Source organism: Thermobia domestica, chromosome 9 (genome assembly GCF_964235325.1).
Source record: "Thermobia domestica chromosome 9, izTheDome1.hap1.1, whole genome shotgun sequence".
Taxonomy (NCBI): Eukaryota; Metazoa; Arthropoda; class Insecta; order Zygentoma; family Lepismatidae; genus Thermobia; species Thermobia domestica.
In genome coordinates this window covers 174090065-174115133 of record NC_137462.1, presented here as the reverse complement: position 1 = coordinate 174115133, position 25069 = coordinate 174090065, and the positions used below count along the sequence as shown (strand labels likewise).

General features: G+C 36.6%; 1 protein-coding gene across 1 annotated transcript; it reads left to right on the top strand.

Moving 5' to 3' along the window:
* The first annotated feature begins 18534 nt into the window (after nt 1–18534).
* Nucleotides 18535–20085, top strand: LOC145661089 (uncharacterized). The gene has a single exon (XM_081726534.1). The coding sequence runs from the start codon at nt 18535–18537 to the stop codon at nt 20083–20085; it is 1551 nt and encodes a 516-aa protein (XP_081582660.1).
* The last annotated feature ends 4984 nt before the right edge of the window (nt 20086–25069 follow it).

The window sequence follows — 25069 nt, the reverse complement described above, 5'->3', positions numbered from 1 at the left end:
TAAATTCACGTTTGCTTTCGGGTACTTTTTCATAAATAATAATTTCATAGTTTGGACTTAAATGTTTCTGAAACAATTCAACGTCATTCAAATCGCAACCACCTTTAACGCTAACACCTGCCTCAGTACAAAGCTTAATTGCTCTACCTTTTAATGTATCTCGACTTGGATCTGTTAAATTACTCAAATTTTGACGTGTTTCGGTATGCTTTGCTATACCCCAAGCAATACTTTTAGGTAAGCAAAGTTTATCATTATCGGTTCCCGGGAGCTCAACCAAATGTTGTACTAAAAATTCATTTAAAGGTAAATATTTGTTTAGTGTGGAATTATTATCTCGTGTTCTTCCAGCACCAAACATGGAATTTACTATATGAAATCGAAACAGGACATGATTACCTAAAAGGAAGTCTTCATTACTATTTAACACTCTAGTAATGGAAGCTAAAACGGACTTAGCAGAAATGTCTTTGCGGCGTCTCCATGGAACATACACTGCTTTTTTATCCTTACTATTGGAAGAATCAATGTACATTCCAACAAAATCATTAGGTCTCGCATTGTTTAGTACATTATCCAATGCGAAGTTCATTAGGTTTTCAATATAGGCCGCAGGATTTCTAATTTCCTCATTTCCCATTGGCCTTACCGCAATTTCATGTCCCACCAAGTTAAACTTAGTGAAACTTTTTCTGCTTTCACGTACTACTTCGAAATTACCTTCCCCTGTATTTTGAACATCTGTATGTCCGCTACGCTCACTTGGAGGAACGTAACCGGAAGTACTAGGTTGTGGAGAGCCCATTCCGTAACCACGAGTATCCCGTGAACATTGTACACTTGATACCTCTACTTCATTATTTACAACATCCACAGGATTTTGTCCGTTTTCACATAACTCGTTTAGTAAAGCCTCCACATAATCAGATGTTCCAAACTCATCGGAATTTACTAAAACTGCGGAATTTTGATTAGTTTGTGTACCATCTGCTGTTTCATTTTGTATTTGTTCATTAATAATTTCATCAATTAAATTAAAATCTTCTTCTTGAAGTATGTTTTCCAAGGGTTGACTTTCTTGGTGGACCGAGGTTACGGAATTTTCAACAGATGGCATCACATTATTATGAACCGAAATAAAACGCGATCCATAATTACAAAATTCGGCTACCTCTGTAGCATTTATCCTATCACCTTGTGCAGAATTAAAATAATTAAAATGAATGAATTTATCATGTGCCCACTGATACATGATTTGCTCACGGAAAAATCCGTGTGCAAATAACTCAACAATGTCAGCACTAGACATTGCATATTGCAATATAAGTGCTTGATTATCATGGTAAAAATTAAAAAGAGCTGATAGCAAGGTATCATACCTTTCACTGCCACGAAATCCCTGGCGTTGCTTATCCATAATACGCCACCAGGTCTCCAACACGCGCTCCTTAGTGTGCAGGCCTTCTATAACTCCAGCCAAATAAATTTCGTCAATTTCGTTAAACTCGTTTACGTATGATGCACCCAAAAATTCCATCTGTAAAATATAAAAACAAAAATTAGTATACATTAAAATAAATACATCAATATATAAAAATATAGTGTTATTCAGTTAACAATATTATTTAGTTTTCTTCTAAGAAGCTCTACTTATTTTTTCTGTTGATCATCATTAAAATTCTGCAAGAACTTTGTTGTTAAAATAGAGTGTGATCATCATTAAAATTCTGCAAGAACTTTGCTGTTAAAATACAATGTAATCGTATTAAAAACACGTTTTGCACAATGATAAAACAACTTTCGTATGTTTTAAATAAAATATTATTATAAATATTTAACAGTTTACAATTTTTAAAAATAATACTTTATATACCAATATTTAATCAAAGTATAAAAACATAATCATTCAAATATGTATAGTATGTAAATATACTTACGATGATCTTCTAAGTAAATCTGTTATGTATTCTAAACTTGAGATAAAATCAGGATTTCTTCCTTACTTCCTTTCTTCTTTTGTTTTTTTCTTCTTATCTTGTTTTGAATTTCAACAACTGCAACAATACAGTTAATATTACTACTCTTTTGTAAATATAATATTTTAATATTTCTTTTAATATATGTTTCTATGAATTTATTCACTAAGTAAATATTGTGTTGAAGGTACGGTTTCCAGCACGCATACGATAATATTTCCTTTGCAACGGGGGTATATATATATATACACAATGCCTAACAAAAAAAAACAATAAAACCAGTTTAAACCTGTTTAAACACCTGCAGCAAAGCAAACAAAAGAAATTCCTAGCACTACTAACAAAGGAATTTTTTAAACCCACTAACATAAGGTACAAATTACATCAAATTGTGTAATATCACTGTTACTAAATTTAAAATATGTTAAAGCACCTGTGTACGACACTACAAAACGAAATGCTTTTGGGTTTGAGATTACAAAACCAAATGCTTTTTGGTACAAGATTACAAAACCAAATGCGTTTGGGTACGAGACTACAAACTGTGTTGTACCCTATACAGGTAATAGTGTTATACTTCGTGTTAATATTATAATTATTATTTTGGACGGTAATTAAAATATATTTAATGCAAAGTATATGTATACAAAACGTGTGCGGTAAATGATAATACATTTTTATGTTTGTTTGGAACCATTCGTGTGATACATTAACCAACATGTACAGGAAATGTGGATAAACTGTTAGGTTTATGTTCGGCAATGTTCGTAAAAGTTCGGTTAAGTTCGTGTTAACTTGTTTAAATTTTTAATTATTAGTGTTTTAAAAATAATGTATACTAGATTAATGCAAAGAAAACACATTAAAATTCATCCGCCATGTTTGTTTCTTGAAACAACGCCACCTGTACCATAACATTCACATTAGTGTGTATAAGACTGTGCGTGTGTGTACATGTACCATAGCAAGTTACCGAGTGTTGTTTGTTTTTTATAACCGGCAATATCCCGCGCAGTTTGCGGGCGGCAATATTTTACGCGTCCCGCGTCGCGAAAACCTTTTTCCGGGCGCAAATACCGCGCGGCGCGTACCGGTCGCGGTAAAAAACGCGCGGCGCGCACCGGTTGCGGTAAAAAAACGCGCGGCGCGTACCGGTTACGGTAAAAAACGCGCAAAAATGGTATTTATTTTAGTAATATTATTCATTTTACCTATTCATATAAAAATATATCTTTTAATAAACATATTTCCAAAGTTTCAAAAAAATCGACGCCATATTGTTTATGCAAATTCATTAAATTTTCATTTTAAAGTAACATTGTTCTAATCTGTATAGTAGTGTTCCTTAGGTCCTAACGATTAAGAAAATACCTTTCTTTTGTTTCTACGACCCATAGTTTGCTCAAAAAAGCAAAAAAAAAATAAAAAACTATACTTTTGAAACACCCTGTATAAAATCAAAAAAATTAAAATTGTTCAAATGTATCATGTAGGGTGTCTTTCTATATAGATTTTGACCTGATAAATCGATTTCTGTAATCCATTTTGTTCTACGATCAACCGTTTAGGAGCTACGCCCATTTGAAATTATTTTCAAGTTACAGTGTTCTAATCTGTATAGTCATGTTCCTTAGGTCCTAACGATTAAGAAAATACTTTTCTTTTCTTTCTACGACCAATAGTTTGGCCAAAAAAGCGAAAAAATAAAAAACTATACTTTTGGAACACCCTGTATATAAATTTCAAAAAAATAAAAATTGTTCAAATGTATCATGTAGGGTGTCTTTCTATATAGATTTGGACCTGACAAATCGATTTCTGTAGTCCATTTTCACCTACGATGAACCGTTTAGAAGCCACGCACATTTAAAATTATTTTCAAGTTACAGTGTTCTAATCTGTATAGTCATGTTCCTTAGGTCCTAACGATTAAGAAAATACCTTTCTTTTCTTTCTACGACCAATAGTTTGGCCAAAAAAGCGAAAAAATAAAAAACTATACTTTTGGAACACCCTGTATATAAATTTCAAAAAAATAAAAATTGATCAAATGTATCATGTAGGGTGTCTTTCTATATAGATTTGGACCTGACAAATCGATTTCTGTTGTCCATTTTCACCTACGATGAACCGTTTAGGAGCCACGCACATTTAAAATTATTTTAAAGTTACATTGTTCTAATCTGTATAGTAGTGTTCGTTAGGTCCTAACATTCAAGAAAATACCTTTCTTTTCTTTCTACAACCAATAGTTGACCGTCAAAAGCCAAAAATGTAATGTTAGAGCCCTACATGTCCACCCGCCACTGTTAGCCCCCACAAAAAATTGTTTAATTTTATCATGTAAGGTGTCTTTCTATATAGATTTTCATCTAACAAATCGATTTCTGTTGTCCATTTTCACCTACGATGAACCGTTTAGGAGCTACGCCCATTTAAAGTTTTTATACGGAAAAAAATCTTAGTCTTTATGCATCAACGCCACCTATATAGCAACACATGTCAGTAGCATACATGCTTTTGTGCGGTTAGCATCACATCGTATCGACCTCGTCTTATTTGTAGAACCGGCATTCCCTCATTCGTTTACCGACGAAATCATTTTGTCGTTTCCCGTCTTTTTTTTCCCGCCATATATTAGTGCTTCGTATGTGCTTCAAACATTGAAGAGGATAACATTCTGTGTTACGTAAGTATCATCATTTTAACATTTCTATACTTTACATGTGTTTTTTAGTACACATCATAACATTATAATCTAACTTTACATATTTAAAAAGAAAAAAAAAATAGTCACTTAAAATTTCAATAAACCGCACGCATATACGCCACTGATATCAACATATAAATTATTTATTTTCGTTCATTTGCTATTTCTTTTCTCTTGGCTTACACAAACTTTTGCAGTTTCTGTGTTCAAAACAAGATTTCACCGTTCCTTTTTAAAGACCGTAAATTCCATTGCATTCAGCTAAGAATAAAAAAAATGCCCTCAAGCAGGTTAACCCCGCGCCTTCCCCCTGTCTTCCGCTCACCAATACATGCATGCTTCGCTCTACCTCTCTTGCTCTTTTCGTGAAACTGCCCCGCACGTCTCCTCTCCTCTCACGCACCCAACGCATTTATCCAACCTTGCAAACATTCTCTCCTTATCTCCCTCTCTTGCTCTTTTCGCCAAACTAGAAGCAAAAACTCCCCTCGCGTCTCTATCGCTGTTTCCTTCAAACTACAAACACCAAAATCCTCCCGCCCCGCCATACCTCCGGCCTGGTCGCTAGCCTACAATGAAGCAAACTTTTTTCTTTTTTTCCTCCCTCTCTTGGTCTCTTACGCTAGGTAAGCAATCTCTACACTTTGGGTTTCTTGGTGTTTTAAATATCCACAAAATACACAACATTTCTGGTTTGCGTATTTCAATCTTCACAAACAAGTCTCATAACAACGATTATATCTGACATTTGTCCAATAAATAAAAGCAAACACAAGTCATTTTAATGCATGTAAATACATTTAAAATCAAAGTTCAATATTTATTTATATAAATGGTAAATTTTAACTTACTTTTTTCCTTCCGGTAATTCCAAAATTATTCTCCAAACAACACACTCACAGAAAAAATACACAAGGCAAGTTTCCACAACGCCAAAAGCACACTATATAATCTGCTCTCATTTCAAACTTCGTTATATATATATATATATTCGTTAACCTGGGTGGTTCCAGCGTTCACACACACACACACACACACACACACACACACACACACTTCCGTTTTTTCACAAAAACAAGTACAATAGCTATTCTTTAAAGTTAACAAGAATCTTTTACAGAAAAAGGGCTTTTTTCTTTTCTTTCTTTTTTTATTCTATCAGGGCATGCTAAATGGAACATTTTTCTGTCTGACAAGTCAGAAAAATCTTTTTTTTTTCTAAAAACAGTTACGTTCAAGTCGAAATTACAGGGAGTCTCATCCCTCAACAATAAATGTCACATACATTTTCTCAAATAACTTTCTATATCCTAACAACTTAAAAGATCTTTTTTTTTCTTTCTTTTCTAAAAAGACTTAGACATGCACGTGTGTCGCAACCAACATGACGTTTTCTCATCCACACACAAAAAAGTTTCGCTTTCTATTGTAGTAATTTTAACTATTCCCACGTTAATTTAAACTGGTCCTTTGGTCAAAAGGACACTACACTTTCCCTATGCAATCTTGTATGCCCCGTCTCTCAGTATGAGGCAATCTAACATTTTCAAGGTATTTCTTACATTCTCTCTCCTTCAGTATACTCATTGCTATTTCTCCAAAAGTACAGTACCCCCCCCCTCCACCTCCAAAAACCTAGAACACACACATACAAGCAGGTGTCTCCTATTTCTTTCTTTTCCATGCATTAGAAATTACAGTCCCCCCAATTAAGCAATGTCCAGAGCACAGTTGGCCCTCCACCTCTAAAAAACTGGACCACCCAAAAATATAGCACACCTGTGTATATGTTTCTTTCTTTAGTACACATCAAAGAATTCTCTCCCTACTCATGCCATTCTTAGGTTACATGACTTTCTCACGTCCTGCTGTTACACTATTTTCTGGCTTCCAACAGTTAAACTTTCTCACACACCCATATGTTACGTTTCAGTGACAATATATTCTTTCTTTTAATGACACAATGTTCAAATTGTAATAGTGTTACAAAAAGCTTGTCAATTTCAAATTGTATCCTTTTCTTTCATGTTTCTCATGTTTCTCCGCCTTCCAACAGTTAAAGTATTGTGCAACATCCATATGTCACATTAAATTGACACTTTGTTACTTCCTTAATTGACACAAAGATGAAATTACGAAACAGCTGCATAAGACCATCTGGTATACATTTAAATCGTTGCTATTCACTAAACAAAGGCACCCTGCTGCGAAAGTATGTGGACATACAGCCATAGGCCTACTCGACGTTTCTCAATCTCATCAAAAGGAACAGTTTTTCTTCCTAATTTTCTTTCAATTCATTGCTCAGCCGTTTGTTCCGATTTAACGTAATCTTTAAGAGTAGCTCGGGGAATTTGAACCACTTTAGATGCCTGTTTGTAGCCCATGGGAATCGTAGGGTCTCTTACAGCCTTAATAGCAACAATCATATCCTCTTTTTTCAACTTCTTGCAGTTCCCCATCTGAAAAATGCAAGAAGAACATATGGGCCCTAATATCGTCCCCGGGACGGTATTCGGAACATAATAGGGGGACGGAATTTAGGCATTCGTACACTGTTAACATGACGGCATTTTTCCTGACAATGACCACCACTACAATGTATCCGTGGTTTCAGACTTACATATAATACTATAATCTACAGAGAATCAATAACTGATAGAAAACAACATACCTTGAGTGAAGCTGTCAACGTGTAAGTGTTTGTCACAGTATTTGTCAAAAGTTCCGGAACGGCTAAATATCTTGGTTAGAATGCATTTTTCTGAAAATTTGAAAGATACAAAAGTTGTAGGATATCAATAGAACTATCGGATGCCCGTGCCCTTCAAAATGTGTGCGGCCTTGTATGGGCCCCACGGGGCCCATCTGTGATTTTTCGAATAAGAGCCCCCATTTTTTAAATTCAAAATTCGGTATTCACGGAACAAACTAAATCAGAATATGTACTGCTCAAAGCTGTAGAATGTGAATATCAGGCCCTACAGGGCCGGAAAGACTATTAGGGTGAGTACTGTGAAAGGTTCCGGAATGGCTAAATATCTTGAGTAGAATGCGTTTTCCTGAAAATTTCAAAGATACAAAAGTTGCAGGATATCAATAGAACTATCGTATGCCCGTGCCTTTCAAAATGTGTGCGGCCCTGTGTGGGCACCACGGAGCCCATCTGAGATTTTTCAAATGAGATCCCCCATTTTTTATTCCAAATTTGGTGTCTACGGAACAAACTAAATCAGAATGTGTACTACTCAAAGCTTAAGGTGTAAATAGCAGGCTCTACAGGGCCGGAAAGACTATTACGGTGAGTAGTTTAAAAAGTTCCGGAAGAGCTAAATACCCCAATTAGGATGTGTTTTTCTGAAAACTTGAAAGATACAAAAGTTGCAGGACATCAACAGACCTATCGGAAGCCCTTGCTTGTCAAAATATGTGCGGCCATATTTGGGATCCTCGGGGCCCAATTATGATTTTTTAAAATTAGAGCTCCCATCTTTTCTTCCAAATTCTATATCTACAGAACAAACTGAATCAGAATATGTACTGCTCAGAGTTGTAGGATGTGAGTACCAGGCCCTACATTGCCGAAAAGATTATTAGGTTGAGTAGTGTGAAAAGTTTCGGAAGAGCTAAATATCTCAGTTAGTATGCGTTTTTCTGAAAAATTCTAAGTTACAAAAATCGCAGGAAAATCAACAGGATTGTTGGACTGGTAGGAAAATGAAAATGTTTAGACCCTATGGGCATCAGGGAACCGAACTGTTATTTTGCAAGTAGGTGCCCTAGTACCAACAAGGTGGATGGACACATAATTAAATATTGCGTTTTTTAAATGAAAACGCAACATTTGCAACTGAGAGGGTTTGGAGTCGAAAAATACTAAGGGAGTGACGAACCTTGGGCTTGGGGTCCTTGTCTCTGTAGTGACATCTTGCACAGTACATAACAGGCTGCACGTAGACATAGCCAAAAGAATATGAGGTGCATTTTACAGGAACAATGTTGTTGATCCCCTTAGAATTTCTTCCCACTTAGGCTTACATAGCAACTCATTCTGCAGTTGTTAGACAGGATTTTGCGATATCAAATTCATTTCTGACAACCCCAGTAGCCAATATTCCATAATCACCTTGTACTGTGGAGCCCTACACACAAGTACATACTGTACTATGATTACTAGGGAATAGCATTTAATAAAGCAAACTTGGGATTTGTAGGGCTCCTATACATATTTAAAAATGTGTGCATGTTGTTATGACCTCTTACGTCAGTAAAGTTCAGTGTTAGTATTACATGTTTTCATTCACATCAAGGAACATCGCAGAGAGTTGTCGTATGCATCCAGTTGTCAGTTTTATACGTGTGCAGAATGCGAAAACTGTTTCTTATCGTAGCCGTCAATGCAATTCTGCTCTAGTATTTGCTGCTGCAATCGTGATTACTCATTATTTTTACAGAATTTGGAAATACTTTCAGTGAATGACAAATACGATCTCTAGATAACATTTGCAAATATGATTAAAATGTCACTTAAGTCGTGTGCTTAATGCAGTTTGTGTTCTCGGAGTTCAGACAACGCACTTCCGAGCTTCAATACTGTTTGGATCTGAAATTCTCTGTTTGGAAATGTAGTGAAATCAATAGGACCATAGACTTGTAATTTATCAACTCAAGTTCAAACCTTATTCAAGATTGCCATATTCTTTTCTCTTCTCCCAGTATTTCTGAAAACTAAATGGTGGATGTATTTTTTTAGCCAAGTTACTGGAAATGCCCAGAAAGTTATGGTTGCTTTGCATTTTACAGGCAAGTTTTAGATTTTTAAGAATGGTGTCCTATACCAACCACGTAGTATCTACTTTCATGACCTACGAATTTACTTGTCAGGATGTTTCGCGGGATTTCATTTAGCAAATTCAGAATCCTGGGACATTTCATCATTAAACCACTTTTAAGCACTTTGGGACACATCGTCCAAAACCCAACAGAACTGAGCACGACAGAATGTTCACATATTTTCGTGCAGAACAATTTCCAGTGAAAACTGTGGGCTGTAGGGCCTGGGACTAGCTTTGAGTACTACATATTCTGATTTAGTTTGTTCCGTAGATATCGAATATGGAATAAAAGTTGGTGATCTCATTTGAAAAATCACAAATGGGTTCCATGGGGCCCACACAGGGTCGCACACATTTTGAAGAGCACCGGCATCTGATAGTTCTTTGATATACTGCAACTTTTGTATTTTTCAAATTTTCAGAAAAGCATATTCTAACCAAGATATTTAGCCGTACCGGAACTTTTTACTCATCCTAATAGATTTTCTGGCTCTGTAAGGCCTAATATTCACACCCTACAGCTTTGAGCAGTACATATTCTGATTTAATTTGTTCCGTAGATACCGAATTTGGAATAAAAAATGGGGGCTTTCACTTGAAAAATCAGATGAGCCCCATGGGGCTCACACAGGGCCGCACACATTTTGAAAGCCAGAGGCTTCCGATAGTTCTGTTGATATCCTGCAACTTCTGTATCTTTAAAATTTTCAGAGAAAAGCATTCTAACCAAGATATTTAGCCGTTCCGGAACTCTTCACACTACTCACTCTAATAATCTTTCCGGCCCAGTAGGGCCTGACATTCACATCCTATAACTTTAATCAGTATATACTCTGATTTAGTTTGTCCCTTAAATACCGAATTTAGAATAAAAATGGGGGCTCTTATTCGAAAAATCACAGATGGGCCCCGTGGGGCCCACAAGGGAAGTACACATTTTGACGGGCACGAGTTTTCGATAGGTCTGTCAATATCCTGCAACTTTTGTATCTCCCAAATTTTCAGAAAAACGCATTCTACTCAAGATATTTAGCCGTTCCGGAACTTTTCACGGTATTCACCCCAATAGTCTTTCCGGCCCTGGTATTCGGTAGGGCCTGGTATTCACATTCTACAGCTTTAATCAGTATATACTCTGATTTAGCTTGTCCCGTAGATACCGAATTTAGAATAAAAATGGGGGCTCTCACTTGAAAAATCACAGATGGGCCACATGGGACCCACACGGGACGTACACATTTTGACGGGCACAAGTTTTCGATAGTTCTATCGATATTCTGCAACTTTTGTATCTTCCAAATTTTCAGAAAAATGCATTCTACTCAAGATATTTAGCCGTTCCGGAACTTTTCACGGTACTCACCCCAACAGTCTTTCCGGCCCTCCTGATATTCACATCCTACGGCTTTGAGCAGTACATATTCTGATTTAATTTGTTCCGTAGATACCGAATTTGGAATAAAAATGGGGGCTCTCATTTGAAAAATCAGATGGGCCCCATGAGGCCCACACAGGGCCGCACACGTTTTGAAAGGCACGGGCAACCGACAGTTCTATTGATATCCTACAACTTTTGTATCTTTCAAAATTTCAGAAAAACGCAATTCAACCAAGATATTTAACCGTTCCGGAACTTTTGACAAGCACTATACATATACGTATATGTATGTACGTATGTATGTATGTATGTATGTATGTGTGTTTCTTTTTCTTTTTTACCTGTACTTTTTCTAAAGAAGTCCTTTGCTATTGGGTTTCAGGTGAATAAACCCAATTTAATGTCATCAGTAGCATCAGGATTAATATCATAGGGTATTTTTTCATTAGTGACAGGTCACATACAGTAACTGAGAAGTTTCCACGCACCACTGTCTTCAGTTAGTCTCATAGCTAGGGCTCGGAAGTTGAAGACCTAAAAATTGCCCAAAAAGGACCTATAAAAAAAACTAAAAATATCTTTAAAAAAGGGACATAAAATAGAAAAAAAGGAAGTAAAAATACGATCCAATGTAACTAGAATTACATCTTTAATGAATATAATGCTCAAGAAATACAAATTTCTGGTAGTATACAATATACAGTTGTAAGAAACGGTGCAGCGGTGCACATACTCCTTTCGGAGGGTCGACTCGTCAGGAATATTCTGATATGTATACTGCAACAGAAACATTTTGAAAGTTTCATTGTTTATCTTGCCAACAGGATATTTGCTCCAACTAAGGCACTGCAAAGATCTTTGTAAAACGGAGACGACTTAGTATGTCCACTAGTACTTTTTCTTAACAGAAGCTGTTTTTCCCTTTTCTCAGCGGCCTGAGAAGCTGCTTTCACGTCCAACGTGCTACTAGACATGGAATCGTTTTTTCTGCATTCACTTTCGCTTCGCAATATTTGCACAAAAGAATATTTCCACCCGTAAAAAAAACTTCTGCTCCAAATTTAGACACAAACTGTAGCAAAAAGGAAGTTTTTTTTTATGTTTAATTTTAGGCATGTTAACGGTCTGTCCTTCTTTCACAAACTTAAGTCCAAACTAAAATACGAAAACTTCCCCATCCTCGCCCCCCTGCTGGAGGACATTGTTACTCCTCCTTATTTTACTTGTGATTGTTGCAGATCTGGTCTTATCAGTCCAGTCGTTGAAGAATGTCTTATCTCTTGAATTTTCTTTACTAAAGAAAATATGTTTAAGAGGTGGTGGTGACTCTGGTTAATAGCCAGTAAATTTATTGTCGAAAGATGAAGTGCAAAAAAAGACGTTAAGACTTATAAAAAGCTCTTTAAAAGACCAATAAACAAAAGACACCGAAAGCGAAAAAGAACAAACAGAATCCACCATTTTCTGGCCTACAATGACCCAAAATGAACATATATTATGTTAAGAGACCCCATCCCAGCGAAATTGAAATACCGCTAATTTTACAGTAATTAAGTGATATCTTCAAATAGATAAAAGATAATCGAAATGTGGAACAAGAGCGCCCTATACAATATCATTTTACATGGGATACTGTTATCACAACCCACTTATCTGCTTTCGATTTCGATCCATTTTTAAAATCGGCATTTATTTTCGCGTTTCTAAACGGCTGAGAACGGAAAGCCACTAGGTGACTTGTGATAACGATACCTCACGCAAAATAATATTGTCTAGGGCGCTCTTGTTCCACATTTCAATTACCTTTTATCTATTTGAAGATATCATATAATTACTGTAAAATTAGCGGTGCTTTAATTTCGTCGGGATGAGGCCTTTTAAGCCTCGTCTTCGGCCACTCGTAAAAAAGAGAATTTTTCCTCAACTTCTGAACTCTACTCATAGCATTCATGTAGGAACTTTCTGTTTTAACATCATCCATTAACTGTAGACGCTTTTGCTCCCTGCCGCTCTTTCCTGCCATGCCATCATTACATCATTATAGAGTTCCAATCAGTTTTTTAGCTCTTCAATTACGTCTAAAATTGTCTTTTCTCCCCTGTTATTTTAACATTTTCTCATTTATTTTCCATTCGACCTAGATAAGTCTCCACACCCACATTTCGAGAGCTTCCAAATTTTTTCATCGCTTTTGTGTAATGTCCCTGTTTCTGTCTCATTGAGTACAATACGCGCTGCAGTGGCTCAGTGGTAGATCGTTCACCTCTGGTGCAGGGGGTCCTTGGTTCGGTTCTAGCTCGAGCCAAATAAGCTTTGTAGTGGACAAACACTGTGTGCGTGGGTTTTCTTGGGGTTGTGCCGTTTTCTCCCACTTTTTTCATTTCACGTGCAAGGTACGTCTTGCGACCTTGCTGTTATTATATTCAAATATAAATGATATAATTTAAATATTGCTCTATTTAATAATTGTGTTTAATTATAGGTTAGAAATCCAGGCCTGGAGTATATAAATTATTGGTATATATTTATTCATTTATTTTATTATTATTAGTGTAAGGAAATATTTAATCAATTTATGTTGTATATTTATGTATATATATATTAGAGCATCATCCCCTATTATTTAAGAATTATTCATATTATTACTTACAGTTTAGCTAGTGCTAATCGTTGCTTTTTTCCATGCTAACTTTTTCTCTTGAAGCCTGTCGAGGAGGCTAGCTGCTAAATCCATTGTATTTCAGTCTCCCTTACTGGGAATTTTCCATTTCGAGTAGTTGGTGCTAAAAAACTTTCTAAAGATTTTTTGTTGCTATTTTTTTTTAGCAGGCCAAACCGTATAAAAAGGCTGCCTCCCCTATCTTCGTGGCTGTGCGTTTTGAGGATTCCTGAATGCAGGATCTTGGCCAGCCAGTCCGCTGCACTGTAAGAGAATAGTGCAGTTTGGAGAGAGCCCCCTCTAGTTAGAGACTGTATGTAGAGAGAATAGTGATTCTACTACATTACAGATGCCCGCTTAAGCAATTGAGCTTTGGCCGTTTAGATAGGATATTCAAATGATAGGGATTTAGGAAATAAGTTGTTATTTTTAGATGCTTAATCCTACGCCTATAACAGAGGCTATTGGATTACTATTGCTTGTTTAGAATGGGAGTATATAAGCTTCCTAAGGGTCTATGGCGGAGGTGAGTGACGCACGTATAGACTCGAGGTTTTGGTTCCGTCCTAGTGGTGGAGGAACATTAATTTAGAAATCCAAATGCGTTTGGGTTCGATCCCTGCTTATGTAATTATAGCATATTTAGGTGCTGTAAGAGATTAGAGATTTCTCACTGCAACTTTCATTTAAGAGAGTGTTAGAGTGAGTATTTAACCAAATTCCTTTATTTCCTTGAGCGTAAGGAAATTTAGAGCCGTGAGTAAAGGCTGACAATCCTATCCCTAAAACCAACCTATCCTATATGATTATTTGCTTAAGATAGATAGAATCCTTTTGTGGACTTAACTAGGAGTCCCAGAGTCAGGTTTAGGCCAGACAGTGACCTTTGAGTCAAGGTCCCGTCTTTAAAAGCAAGGAGTACGGTCCAGGAGTAACTGAATTCTGTAAACCGTATTTCCACAGGTCCCTGCTATAATAGAGAGAAATTTGATTAATAAGGAAATTAGGATTTCTAGAGTTTAGATTAAAATACTTCCTTTCTCCATTAGTTATTGGGGAAGGGTAAGAAGGAAGATAGAGTGCATATAGGGCGGAGTGGCGTCCTGAGATAAAGTTAGTACCCTACCTTTAAATTAGAGAATTCTATTTGTAAATAAACGAATAATCACCTAGTTAATTTCTCGAAAAATTCATTTAATATTCTTTGATATGAACCATATACCCTAGACATTACGAGCAAGTACTTTGTAAGGACGTAGATAGAAAGTTATGAATATTTAGAGAGTTGTTATCGTAAATTATACGGAATTGATATTCATATTTGGAAGAGATATAGAGAAACGAGAAATCGAGAATACGGACGAAATTTTATCTTTTTTACCTTACAAAAGTGGGGAATTCTCGTCCGGAATAGAAATTAAATGAAACCGAGAAACAGACGTAGGAGGAAAATGGAGAACGTAATTGAATTAGACTTGTTAAAATCCGCTTTAGGGATAGATTCGGATATTGATCTGGGAATAGACCAAATAGTAGAGGAAATACGTAAGCTTAGAGAGGGGAGTCAAGAAAATAATGAGCACAGAAATTGTAAATGTAGTAATTTGGATGAAATAAAACTACCGTTACCGAAGTTCTCAGGACAAGTATCGGAGAATCCATTCGATTTCCTCGATGAATTGACAGATTTTGCCAAGAGCAAAAACATGACAATGAATGAATTGCTAGATAAAGTTATTCCAAATGCCTTAGTTGCTGACGCCCGTAAATGGTTTAATTTCAAGTCGAAATTTGCAGATTTTACTGCATTTAGGCATAGTCTACTACAGGAATATTTTAGCTTTAATTATGAAAGCGAAATTGAAGCTCAATTGGCGACACGAAATCAGAGACCGGACGGATCGTTCTCAAGATTTATTAGAGAAATGGCATTGCTTTTCTCTCGTATGAAAAATCCAGTTGAGGAGGTAGAACAGATAGCTAAGATTGTAAGTAAAGCACACCCTAAGTATAAACAATTTCTTCATGATAGGAAATTTGTAAACTTAAGGGAGTTGGAGGAATACGCCTTGAAAATTCAAGCGTATTTATTAGAAGATTATAACTATGCTAAGCAGCATAGCGCAGGGAATGAAGAAAGTATCCAATTGGCTGCAGTGAATAGTAGAGAGATAGGCACTGAGTCAGTCCCCCCGATTAGGCCGCAAGCATTAAATCCAGCATATTTTAGCAGGCAAACAAATGAAAAGAGAGAAAGTAAAAAAGAGGGACCAAGTAAGGCTGAAATTAAATGTCATGCGTGTAGAGGTTTTGGGCACAAAAGCTATGTTTGCCCCAGCAAGAAAAAGGTTGAGAACCACGGGAAAAGGGAAAATATTGCAGCTACGGTCACTAGATTTCCTAGAAAACTTGCTAGAGGGAAAAATGCACCTCCTTATCTTTTTGGGAAATTTTACGGACAGATTAAAGACTGTTACTTGGACAGTGGATCATTTATTTCATTAATTGATATTAAGACCGCGAAAAAATGGATTGAGAAAGGAGCGAAGTCGGAAAAAGTAAATGAAAAGATTTTGTTAGCTACAGGTGAAGCTAGCTGTAGTCTTGTGGTTATGCCAACTTTTTTCATAAAAAGGAGGAAATTTACGCATAAATTCTATGCTCTTTCTCACGCTTCTATTGAATTAGTGCTTGGTGCTGATTTTCTATCAGAAGCAAAGATAGATCTTTACCTTGCGAAAAATTCATGGTGCTTTAGCGATGAGTCGTTTCTTACGAGATTCGTAATTCCAGAGGATCGAGAGAGAACTTCAAAAAGTTTGTCAACATCAATGAGGGATAACGGTACTCTTTGTAAAGAGGGAAACGATGGTGCGTCAGGAAAAAGAAAGAATTCTTTTTTATTGCATCGAAAGCAAAAAAAGGAATCTCAAGGGTGGAGAACAGAGCCAATAATAAAAGCGACAATATTAAATAGAGAGGTATTCTTGTTTTGCGACTCTGGCAGCCTACTGAGCTTTGTTGACGAAAACGAAGCAAATTTGTGGAGAGAGAGAGGGGCGAAGTTTAGGAAAGATCCATTGTATTTAAGTCTAGCGAGTGGGTCAACGACTTCCTTAGAGAGTGTGCTCGTAGAAGTTGAATTTTACGGCCATAAAATTAAGCAGCGGTTCCACGTGGTATCTTCCCTTCTGAAACCCATAATTGCAGGAAGAGATTACCTGGCGAGGGCAAAGATTGTTTTGTGTACATCGCTCCGAGGATGGTGTATTGAGAACGGAGGGATGGCGGTATGCGAGTATGACAATCCTCATAAAAGTAGAGGGGAGGGAAATGTCCCTTGTGCGGCCATTGAGAACCCCCCCAGTCAGCTTATAGAAAAGATGTTAAACAATGTTAGTTTAGACCCACAGAGAAAAAATAAAATGAGAAATATTTTGGAAAAATATAAGAACGTTTTTTCAGACAAACCAGGAGTTACACATTTAATGAAACATCATATAAATATTAAAAACCCCAAACCCTTTTCTTGTCGGCTTAGACCTATGTCTATAGAGAAAAGACAGATTATGGAGAAAGTGTTAGATCAAATGGAAAAAGATAGAATTATAAAAAAGGCGAGTACTCCGTACGTAAGCTGCCCGATTTTGCATAAGAAAAAGGATGGTGGTTTCAAGGTCATTTTAGACAGTCGAAAAGTTAACGAACTAACAGAGAAGGAAAAAGTAGGTTTGCCAAGTATAATGGAAGCCCTAACTCACTTAGGAAAGATGAATTTCTATGCATGTTTTGATTTATCATATGCTTTCGCTCAGATTGAATTAGATGAAGAAAGTCAACCGTATACAGGTTTTATAACTCATTTGGGCACGTATCAGTTCATTAGAGGAGTTTATGGATTATGTAATTACCCATTTGCTTTAGCCAGGTTGATGCAAATGGTTTTAAAAGAACTATATTATACTAAGGTCATCTCATTCTATGATGATATAGTGGTGGGCGGTCAAACACCTGATGAGTTAATTGAAACTCTTGAAGAAACGTTGAAGAGAATTAGCGATGCAGGACTTACACTTAACCCGGATAAAGCAGTTCTTTTTACGCAGAAAATAGAATTTCTGGGATATACTATTACTCCCGGTAGAATAACATGCACTCCGGAGAAATTAAAGATGGCACAGCAAATTACTAGGCCGAAGAATGTAAAACAGCTTCAAGCGATCTTGGGATTTTTCCAGTTTTTTCACTTTCGGATACCAAATATGGCTATGATAGTTTCACCGCTTACAGATTTGTTGAAGCGAGATGCAAAATTTAAATGGGAAGAAAAGCACGAAAAAGCGTTATTGCAACTAAAGGAGGAATTAGCCAAAGATCCTGAATTACTTCTACCGAAGTTAGATGACCCGTTCTACTTATATGTGGACGGAAGTTCGGTGGCTACTGGGTACACCCTCTGCCAAAAGGATGATAAGGGCCGTTTAGCAGTAGTAGCGTATGGATCTAGAAAGTTATCTCCCACTCAAAGTAAATATAGTTCTACGTATCTAGAGCTTTTATCCATTGTTATTGCACTTGAGAAGTTCGAGTTATATTTGATTCATGCTCCTGTCATTTATGTATATACAGATCATAGACCGATTTTATCACTAATAAAATCTATGAAAGTACCAGCGCTTGTACAGAGGTGGTTAACAAGAATAATGAGATTTCCAGTTGTGCTGAAATTTCAGCAAGGGTAGACAAATCCCGTAGATTTTCTGTCTCGTCTCGAAAACTCGCACACTGAAGGTCCAGAGTTTGAGGGGAGCAAAGAGGCTAATGAATTATTACCGTTAGAAGCTGAAAACGATTCTGGTTTTCTAAAGATAGAGACAAGCGAAGGAAAAGTAGTAGACGTTCAGGAGCTACCAACGTCTGAGGTTTTACTCATTGATTATAATAGTTTTAGGGAAGTAAAACTATTAAAGAAACAAATGAAGGAAAAGAAGAGAAAAAGGAACTTAAACGTAAGCAAAGTTAGAAAATTTTCTCTAGAAGAAAAGAGAGAAATTCTATCGGAATTACCTTACTGCATGTTAGTAGAAGAAGAGGAAGAAAATAAGTTTGCAGACTTCTCGCAAATCAGAGATTTAGATAAACTTAGAGAAAATCAAAATGGAGATTCTTTTATTTCGAAATTCATTGCTTTCTTAAAGGGAGATAAGGTGTCAGTTTCAAGTAAGCTGAGACAAAAATTTAAGAGACTGAAGAGAAATTGTTTTATAGACGAGAATGGAATTCTGAAAAGAAGATTGAGAGTAAATGATGAAGTTAGGGATGTGGTTTGGATCCCAAATTCATTGAGAGCAACTCTCTGTGTGATGGCTCATATAATTAAAGAATCAGGTCATCCTTCGTGGATAGAAACGCTAAGAAAATTGCGGGAAGCTTACTTCTGGCCAAGTATGCGTAACGATGTACGAAATTTTTGCAAAGCTTGTGTTCCCTGTAGTTTATACAAGGAAAATACTAATACTAAGTATGGGTTTATGGAATCTTCATTAGCTGTTAGGCCTAACCAAATCTTGTATGTCGATAATTTTGGATCCTTAGTGCCGAGTAAAATAGGAGGATATAGATATGGATTAGTCCTTGTTGATGGATTTTCAAGATTGGTAAAGATTTATCCTGTCAGAAGACTTACTGCAAAGACAATGGTAGACTGTCTTTTAACTTTTTTCTCGGAGTTTGGACCTTATTCTCAAATATCTAGTGACAATCACTCAATATTTTCAGGAAAATTGTGGAGAGAAACAATGAGTCTGCTTAAGACAAGATGTCATTTTATTAGCGCTTATAGGCCAAAGGGAAATAAAAGCGAAAAAATGATAAAAGATGTAAAGACAATACTTGGCATGTATGCTAACAAGCATGAAAATTGGGCGAGAGATATTAAACTTATTGAATTTGCAATAAATTCCAGAGTTTGTTCGGCTACGGGATACAGCCCAGCATTTCTATTCTTTGGAAGGTCTTTTAAACACCCGTTATATGAAACCCAAGAAGAGAAAGAAGAAGTTCAAGAGGAGCCTGATTATTGTAAATATGTTCGGGAAATCCAACTGAGAATGGAGACTGCTTACAAACGCGCGAATGAGGTACAGAGACGAAAACATGCTGACAGAAAACAAATTTACAATAGAGGTCGTCGACCGAATCCATTCAAACCCGGTCAGATGGTATGGTGGCGGATAATACGGCTTTCTTCCCCCACTAATAAAGTGAGTGCAGGCCTCTTACCGAGATACAGCGGTCCTTGGAAGATCGAAAAGCAGTTAGCTGCAAATACTTATATAATTCGGAATCAAGACAGTGGTAGAACAGTCAAGACAAACGCTGATATGATCAAACCTGTTTTTATGGCCCCAGAATTTTGTAAGAAGGTCCGTGAACTACAGCCAGAGTTTGCCAAAACACTATTTCCAGACGAAAGAGAAAGTAAAGTTGGGGGGAAAATAAAACATCCCACAGACGTAGTAATTTAAGCTTAAAAAAGATTCTTTGTGCTGTTACATTTTTTTCTTTCTTAGAGAAATTTAGCTAGTTTAGGGAACAAGCCTGGCCAAGATCACAGTTTCTTGTCTCGTCATTTTACTGTAAACATCGTTGTTTGTAGTCTCAAAGCTTTGAAAAAATGTCGAACGGATTTAAGAAACCTACACGTAGTGTGTACGTTGCTGCTCGTCCTAAAGCAGATGCAAGTTTTGAACTTGAATTATTGTGTCACGTAGATGCTTCACGAAACAATAAGCGTCGTATACGTTTTTCACAGTTAAATAACAGCAGTAGTAAGAAAGTTCGAGTAGCTGACCCAGGCTATACTCTGAAGGACATTAGAGCACTTCAATATCAAGAATCGTTGCAAAAGTTTAATAAGCAGTTGTTCACGAAAGAGGACTCCAACCTTGGTGGACCGAGTTCGAAAGATTCTTCCAGTAATCCAGATGCTATTGTCGAGGATGATTGTTTCTTGGATCTAATCACTGATGGTGAGGGATTAGATAACCTTCCCTTAACACCAGGTAAGGACTTAGACTTATCAGGTACTGTGAACGGAGTCGAGACGGCAAAAAGGAAGTTGGACTTCTAGTGAACAGAAATCTGGCGCTAAAAAACTTTCTAAAGATTTTTTGTTGCTATTTTTTTTAGCAGGCCAAACCGTATAAAAAGGCTGCCTCCCCTATCTTCGTGGCTGTGCGTTTTGAGGATTCCTGAATGCAGGATCTTGGCCAGCCAGTCCGCTGCACTGTAAGAGAATAGTGCAGTTTGGAGAGAGTCCCCTCTAGTTAGAGACTGTATGTAGAGAGAATAGTGATTCTACTACATTACAGATGCCCGCTTAAGCAATTGAGCTTTGGCCGTTTAGATAGGATATTCAAATGATAGGGATTTAGGAAATAAGTTGTTATTTTTAGATGCTTAATCCTACGCCTATAACAGAGGCTATTGGATTACTATTGCTTGTTTAGAATGGGAGTATATAAGCTTCCTAAGGGTCTATGGCGGAGGTGAGTGACGCACGTATAGACTCGAGGTTTTGGTTCCGTCCTAGTGGTGGAGGAACATTAATTTAGAAATCCAAATGCGTTTGGGTTCGATCCCTGCTTATGTAATTATAGCATATTTAGGTGCTGTAAGAGATTAGAGATTTCTCACTGCAACTTTCATTTAAGAGAGTGTTAGAGTGAGTATTTAACCAAATTCCTTTATTTCCTTGAGCGTAAGGAAATTTAGAGCCGTGAGTAAAGGCTGACAATCCTATCCCTAAAACCAACCTATCCTATATGATTATTTGCTTAAGATAGATAGAATCCTTTTGTGGACTTAACTAGGAGTCCCAGAGTCAGGTTTAGGCCAGACAGTGACCTTTGAGTCAAGGTCCCGTCTTTAAAAGCAAGGAGTACGGTCCAGGAGTAACTGAATTCTGTAAACCGTATTTCCACAGGTCCCTGCTATAATAGAGAGAAATTTGATTAATAAGGAAATTAGGATTTCTAGAGTTTAGATTAAAATACTTCCTTTCTCCATTAGTTATTGGGGAAGGGTAAGAAGGAAGATAGAGTGCATATAGGGCGGAGTGGCGTCCTGAGATAAAGTTAGTACCCTACCTTTAAATTAGAGAATTCTATTTGTAAATAAACGAATAATCACCTAGTTAATTTCTCGAAAAATTCATTTAATATTCTTTGATATGAACCATATACCCTAGACATTACGAGCAAGTACTTTGTAAGGACGTAGATAGAAAGTTATGAATATTTAGAGAGTTGTTATCGTAAATTATACGGAATTGATATTCATATTTGGAAGAGATATAGAGAAACGAGAAATCGAGAATACGGACGAAATTTTATCTTTTTTACCTTACACACGATTTCCTTCATTTCTCATCTTCGCCTCTTTCAGTCTACCCGGCATAACCGTTGAACGTAAGACTTACAGATTTCATTTAATTTTATTTACAATACTCTACACGATACATTTTATGCGTCTTTTTCTTAACTCTATCCAAGGACCAAAAAATTTTTCCATTTTTCTAATTGCTTCTTTCGCCATTCGTATCCTTGTTTTTATTTCAAGTCTTTATTTAAGCTAATAATACTACCAGATGTCGAAAACTAGTTACCTGTTCTAATTTCTACTCCTCCGACTTCTATGTTTGATCATAGGGCTCCACATAGCGTAGTTTAAAGCTCTAACATTTGGTGTGAGCAGTCCCTTCTTCGATTCCCGGTAGATACATCTTCCCGATAGGTTGGAAAATTGTAAAATCCTTTGCAGACCAACAATTCAGAGTGAGGTTTATCCTAAGTTTCCGTCATTAACACCAGATAAATGCCGGGACTGTACCTAATATAAAATTCCCAGGCCGCTTTCTTTCTTTACCGTTTCCCCGCGTAGTGTGATCATCGAGGGATGTCATCCCTTATACGTGACCGGCTAAAATGGACATATATGTAAAAGTCCGGAAATATAATTCCTAAATTTTATATCTGATACAGACCGCTTTGCTCCAGTCAACATTGTTTCTATCTTTCTAACGTTTATTTCCATCCCATAGTCTTTGCAGCTTAACGTCTAAGGAGGATAAATATCAAAAGAAGTAAGGTCTATAGGTTTCTCAGTTGGAAGTGGTTTATCCGAAAACATATGAAACGATAGTCTTTATTGCTTTTCATGTATATTGTGGCCAAATGTAAGTACTGATTGGTCTAGGAAAATACTAGCTTTTGCGCTTATTTCCAAGAAGATAACAGAACTTAAGTTCTGACTAGATGATTATATGGATTTTTTTTAAGCTATGAGTGTTCTTTCTTTCTTTTTTCTTTTCCTGCAGCCAGGACATTTTTCATCCTAGAAAATATTTGCAGCTGACAAGCAAGAAATGACAAACGGCTTCATGCAACAAAGTGTGCCTAATTACTGTACATCGTGCTCTCCAAAGAGATGAAGAAAATAACAAAATAATGTAACGCTTTGGTAGTAATTAGGATATTGAACAGTGTTTATTACATGCAGGCTTTTACATTTACAGATGATGTTACTCTTACATACAACTGCATTCTAAACATACAAGATGTATTGCAGCTTTGTAGGCAAGTAGATAATTTAGTTTCTTTGTTAAAAATGTGTATATCATTCATTATACACAGCCAACTACTTTCTCCATTAGAGATGCGTTTATAAAGTAACTTTCCAATAGAATCTATGGTAAGTTCATACATGCTCGTATATACATGCAGAAAAAATTGCTCAAATGTATGTGAGTTTACAATCCGTACGTTTTTGTTCCCGCTTAGAACCTAAATGGCTTTATCGAGTTTGGTGAATAAGGTGTTGATATTTTGTTCCCTAACCTCAAGAGTAACACTGAGTACGTGGCGTCTCGTAAACTTCACCATTGCTAAATGCCATATTATTAGAACTCAAAATCCTACGTAGAATTTAAATGCCCTAAAAGAATTTCAAGAATGAGGTAGCCATATATTTGCTCCAAAATTCATTGGTGCTATGGAAATGCACGTGGTACTTCAACTGTGATTTGGGATAGGCACAGCTGCAATTGCAGACCCTCTCAGGAGATCCCAGGTCATAAATTGGCCACTGCCTAATTGTGGTCATATTGTGGGATTCGACACCTTGTGACATTGGGGCACCTCCTGGCACCTAAAGCAGAACGTGAGCTTGCCTTAATGCTCTGGTAATGGCACTGTAGATATTCGGTAGATTCGCATACACTAGAGAAATTCCCTCGTTAGTAGGTATAACTAGTAGATTGGTCTCTACACATTGCGCTAATGTGTGCATACAATTACTCTTCTACTATTCTCTAACAGTATTTCCCTTGTTTTAACTCTTTGTAATATTGCTCTTCTTTACTCAAGCTCTATTTAAACTTCATTCGGTTTTCTTTCTACCAAGTTAACTTCTCCCATTCTACTCTAAACCCAAATTCGAACGCTTGCATCTATTCGTTTTCCGTCCCTCTTCCTTAACGACCACATCTCTTCTGTGTATCTTACAAGGAAATTTTTAAAAAGTATTTCCCTTTGTTCTTTATTTATCAAACCAGACAGTATACTTTCTTCTTCCTAAAGGCTTCTTTTGCCGTTTGTTCCATTATTTTATTTCCGATTCATGTAGGCCTATACTGTACTGAGTGTTTTATAGGATGTCTAGTGCTTATAAATCCCAAACGGCTGGAGATAGAAGGGTGAAACAAGAAATATCATACGAAAATGTCACATAATGTATTGAATGGAACACTCTGCTTGCCACACAGGGCCCCCTATTAGGTCTCGGGGGAACACCCGAAAATTTGATACGATGAAGTATGTTATCTAATACATCATTGAAAACATGGATCATGGAAAACAAATACATTTTGTAGGAAAAAAAGTTTTTCGTCAGGGGAAACGTTTGCGAAATTGTCGCTAGTTAACTCTGACTTCTTACTGTCAGGTAAAACGCACAGTTAAACGGTGACTGTTTCGTAAACAGTGTCCCAATGGTAAAAATATTATATTGTTCCTTACAAAAAAAAAAAAAAAAATCCTGTGGAATATTTCAATTGATGATCGACAGCCTGACTTGTAAAATAGCTGCAATAAATATGAAGTCGTGCACGTTCGTTTATTTTGTAAACTGAAATCTCATAGTTTGGTTTTTATTCAAAGTTTTCTCACATCGGGGATCGAACCTATGTCCACACACACTGGTTTTTATTCAAAGTTTGCTCACATCGGGGATCGAACCTATGTCTACACACACAGACATTTGCATTAACCACTCAACTACAAAAGGGTACAAAAATTTATTGTAGGATACTTTCAGAGTAGTAAATCTAGCAGACGTTGAAGAATGTTATTTATACACGCAATAAAATATAAAATTTTCTTTGAAACAGCTATAGAAGTTATTCATCAGATTGTGATGTTTGTTAGTAAAAATTACCTTTAAAAAACCATG

Excerpts from the sequence above, each read along its gene's own strand:
- LOC145661089 (XM_081726534.1), top strand. The coding sequence starts at position 18,535 with ATGAAGGAAAAGAAGAGAAAAAGGAACTTAAACGTAAGCAAAGTTAGA.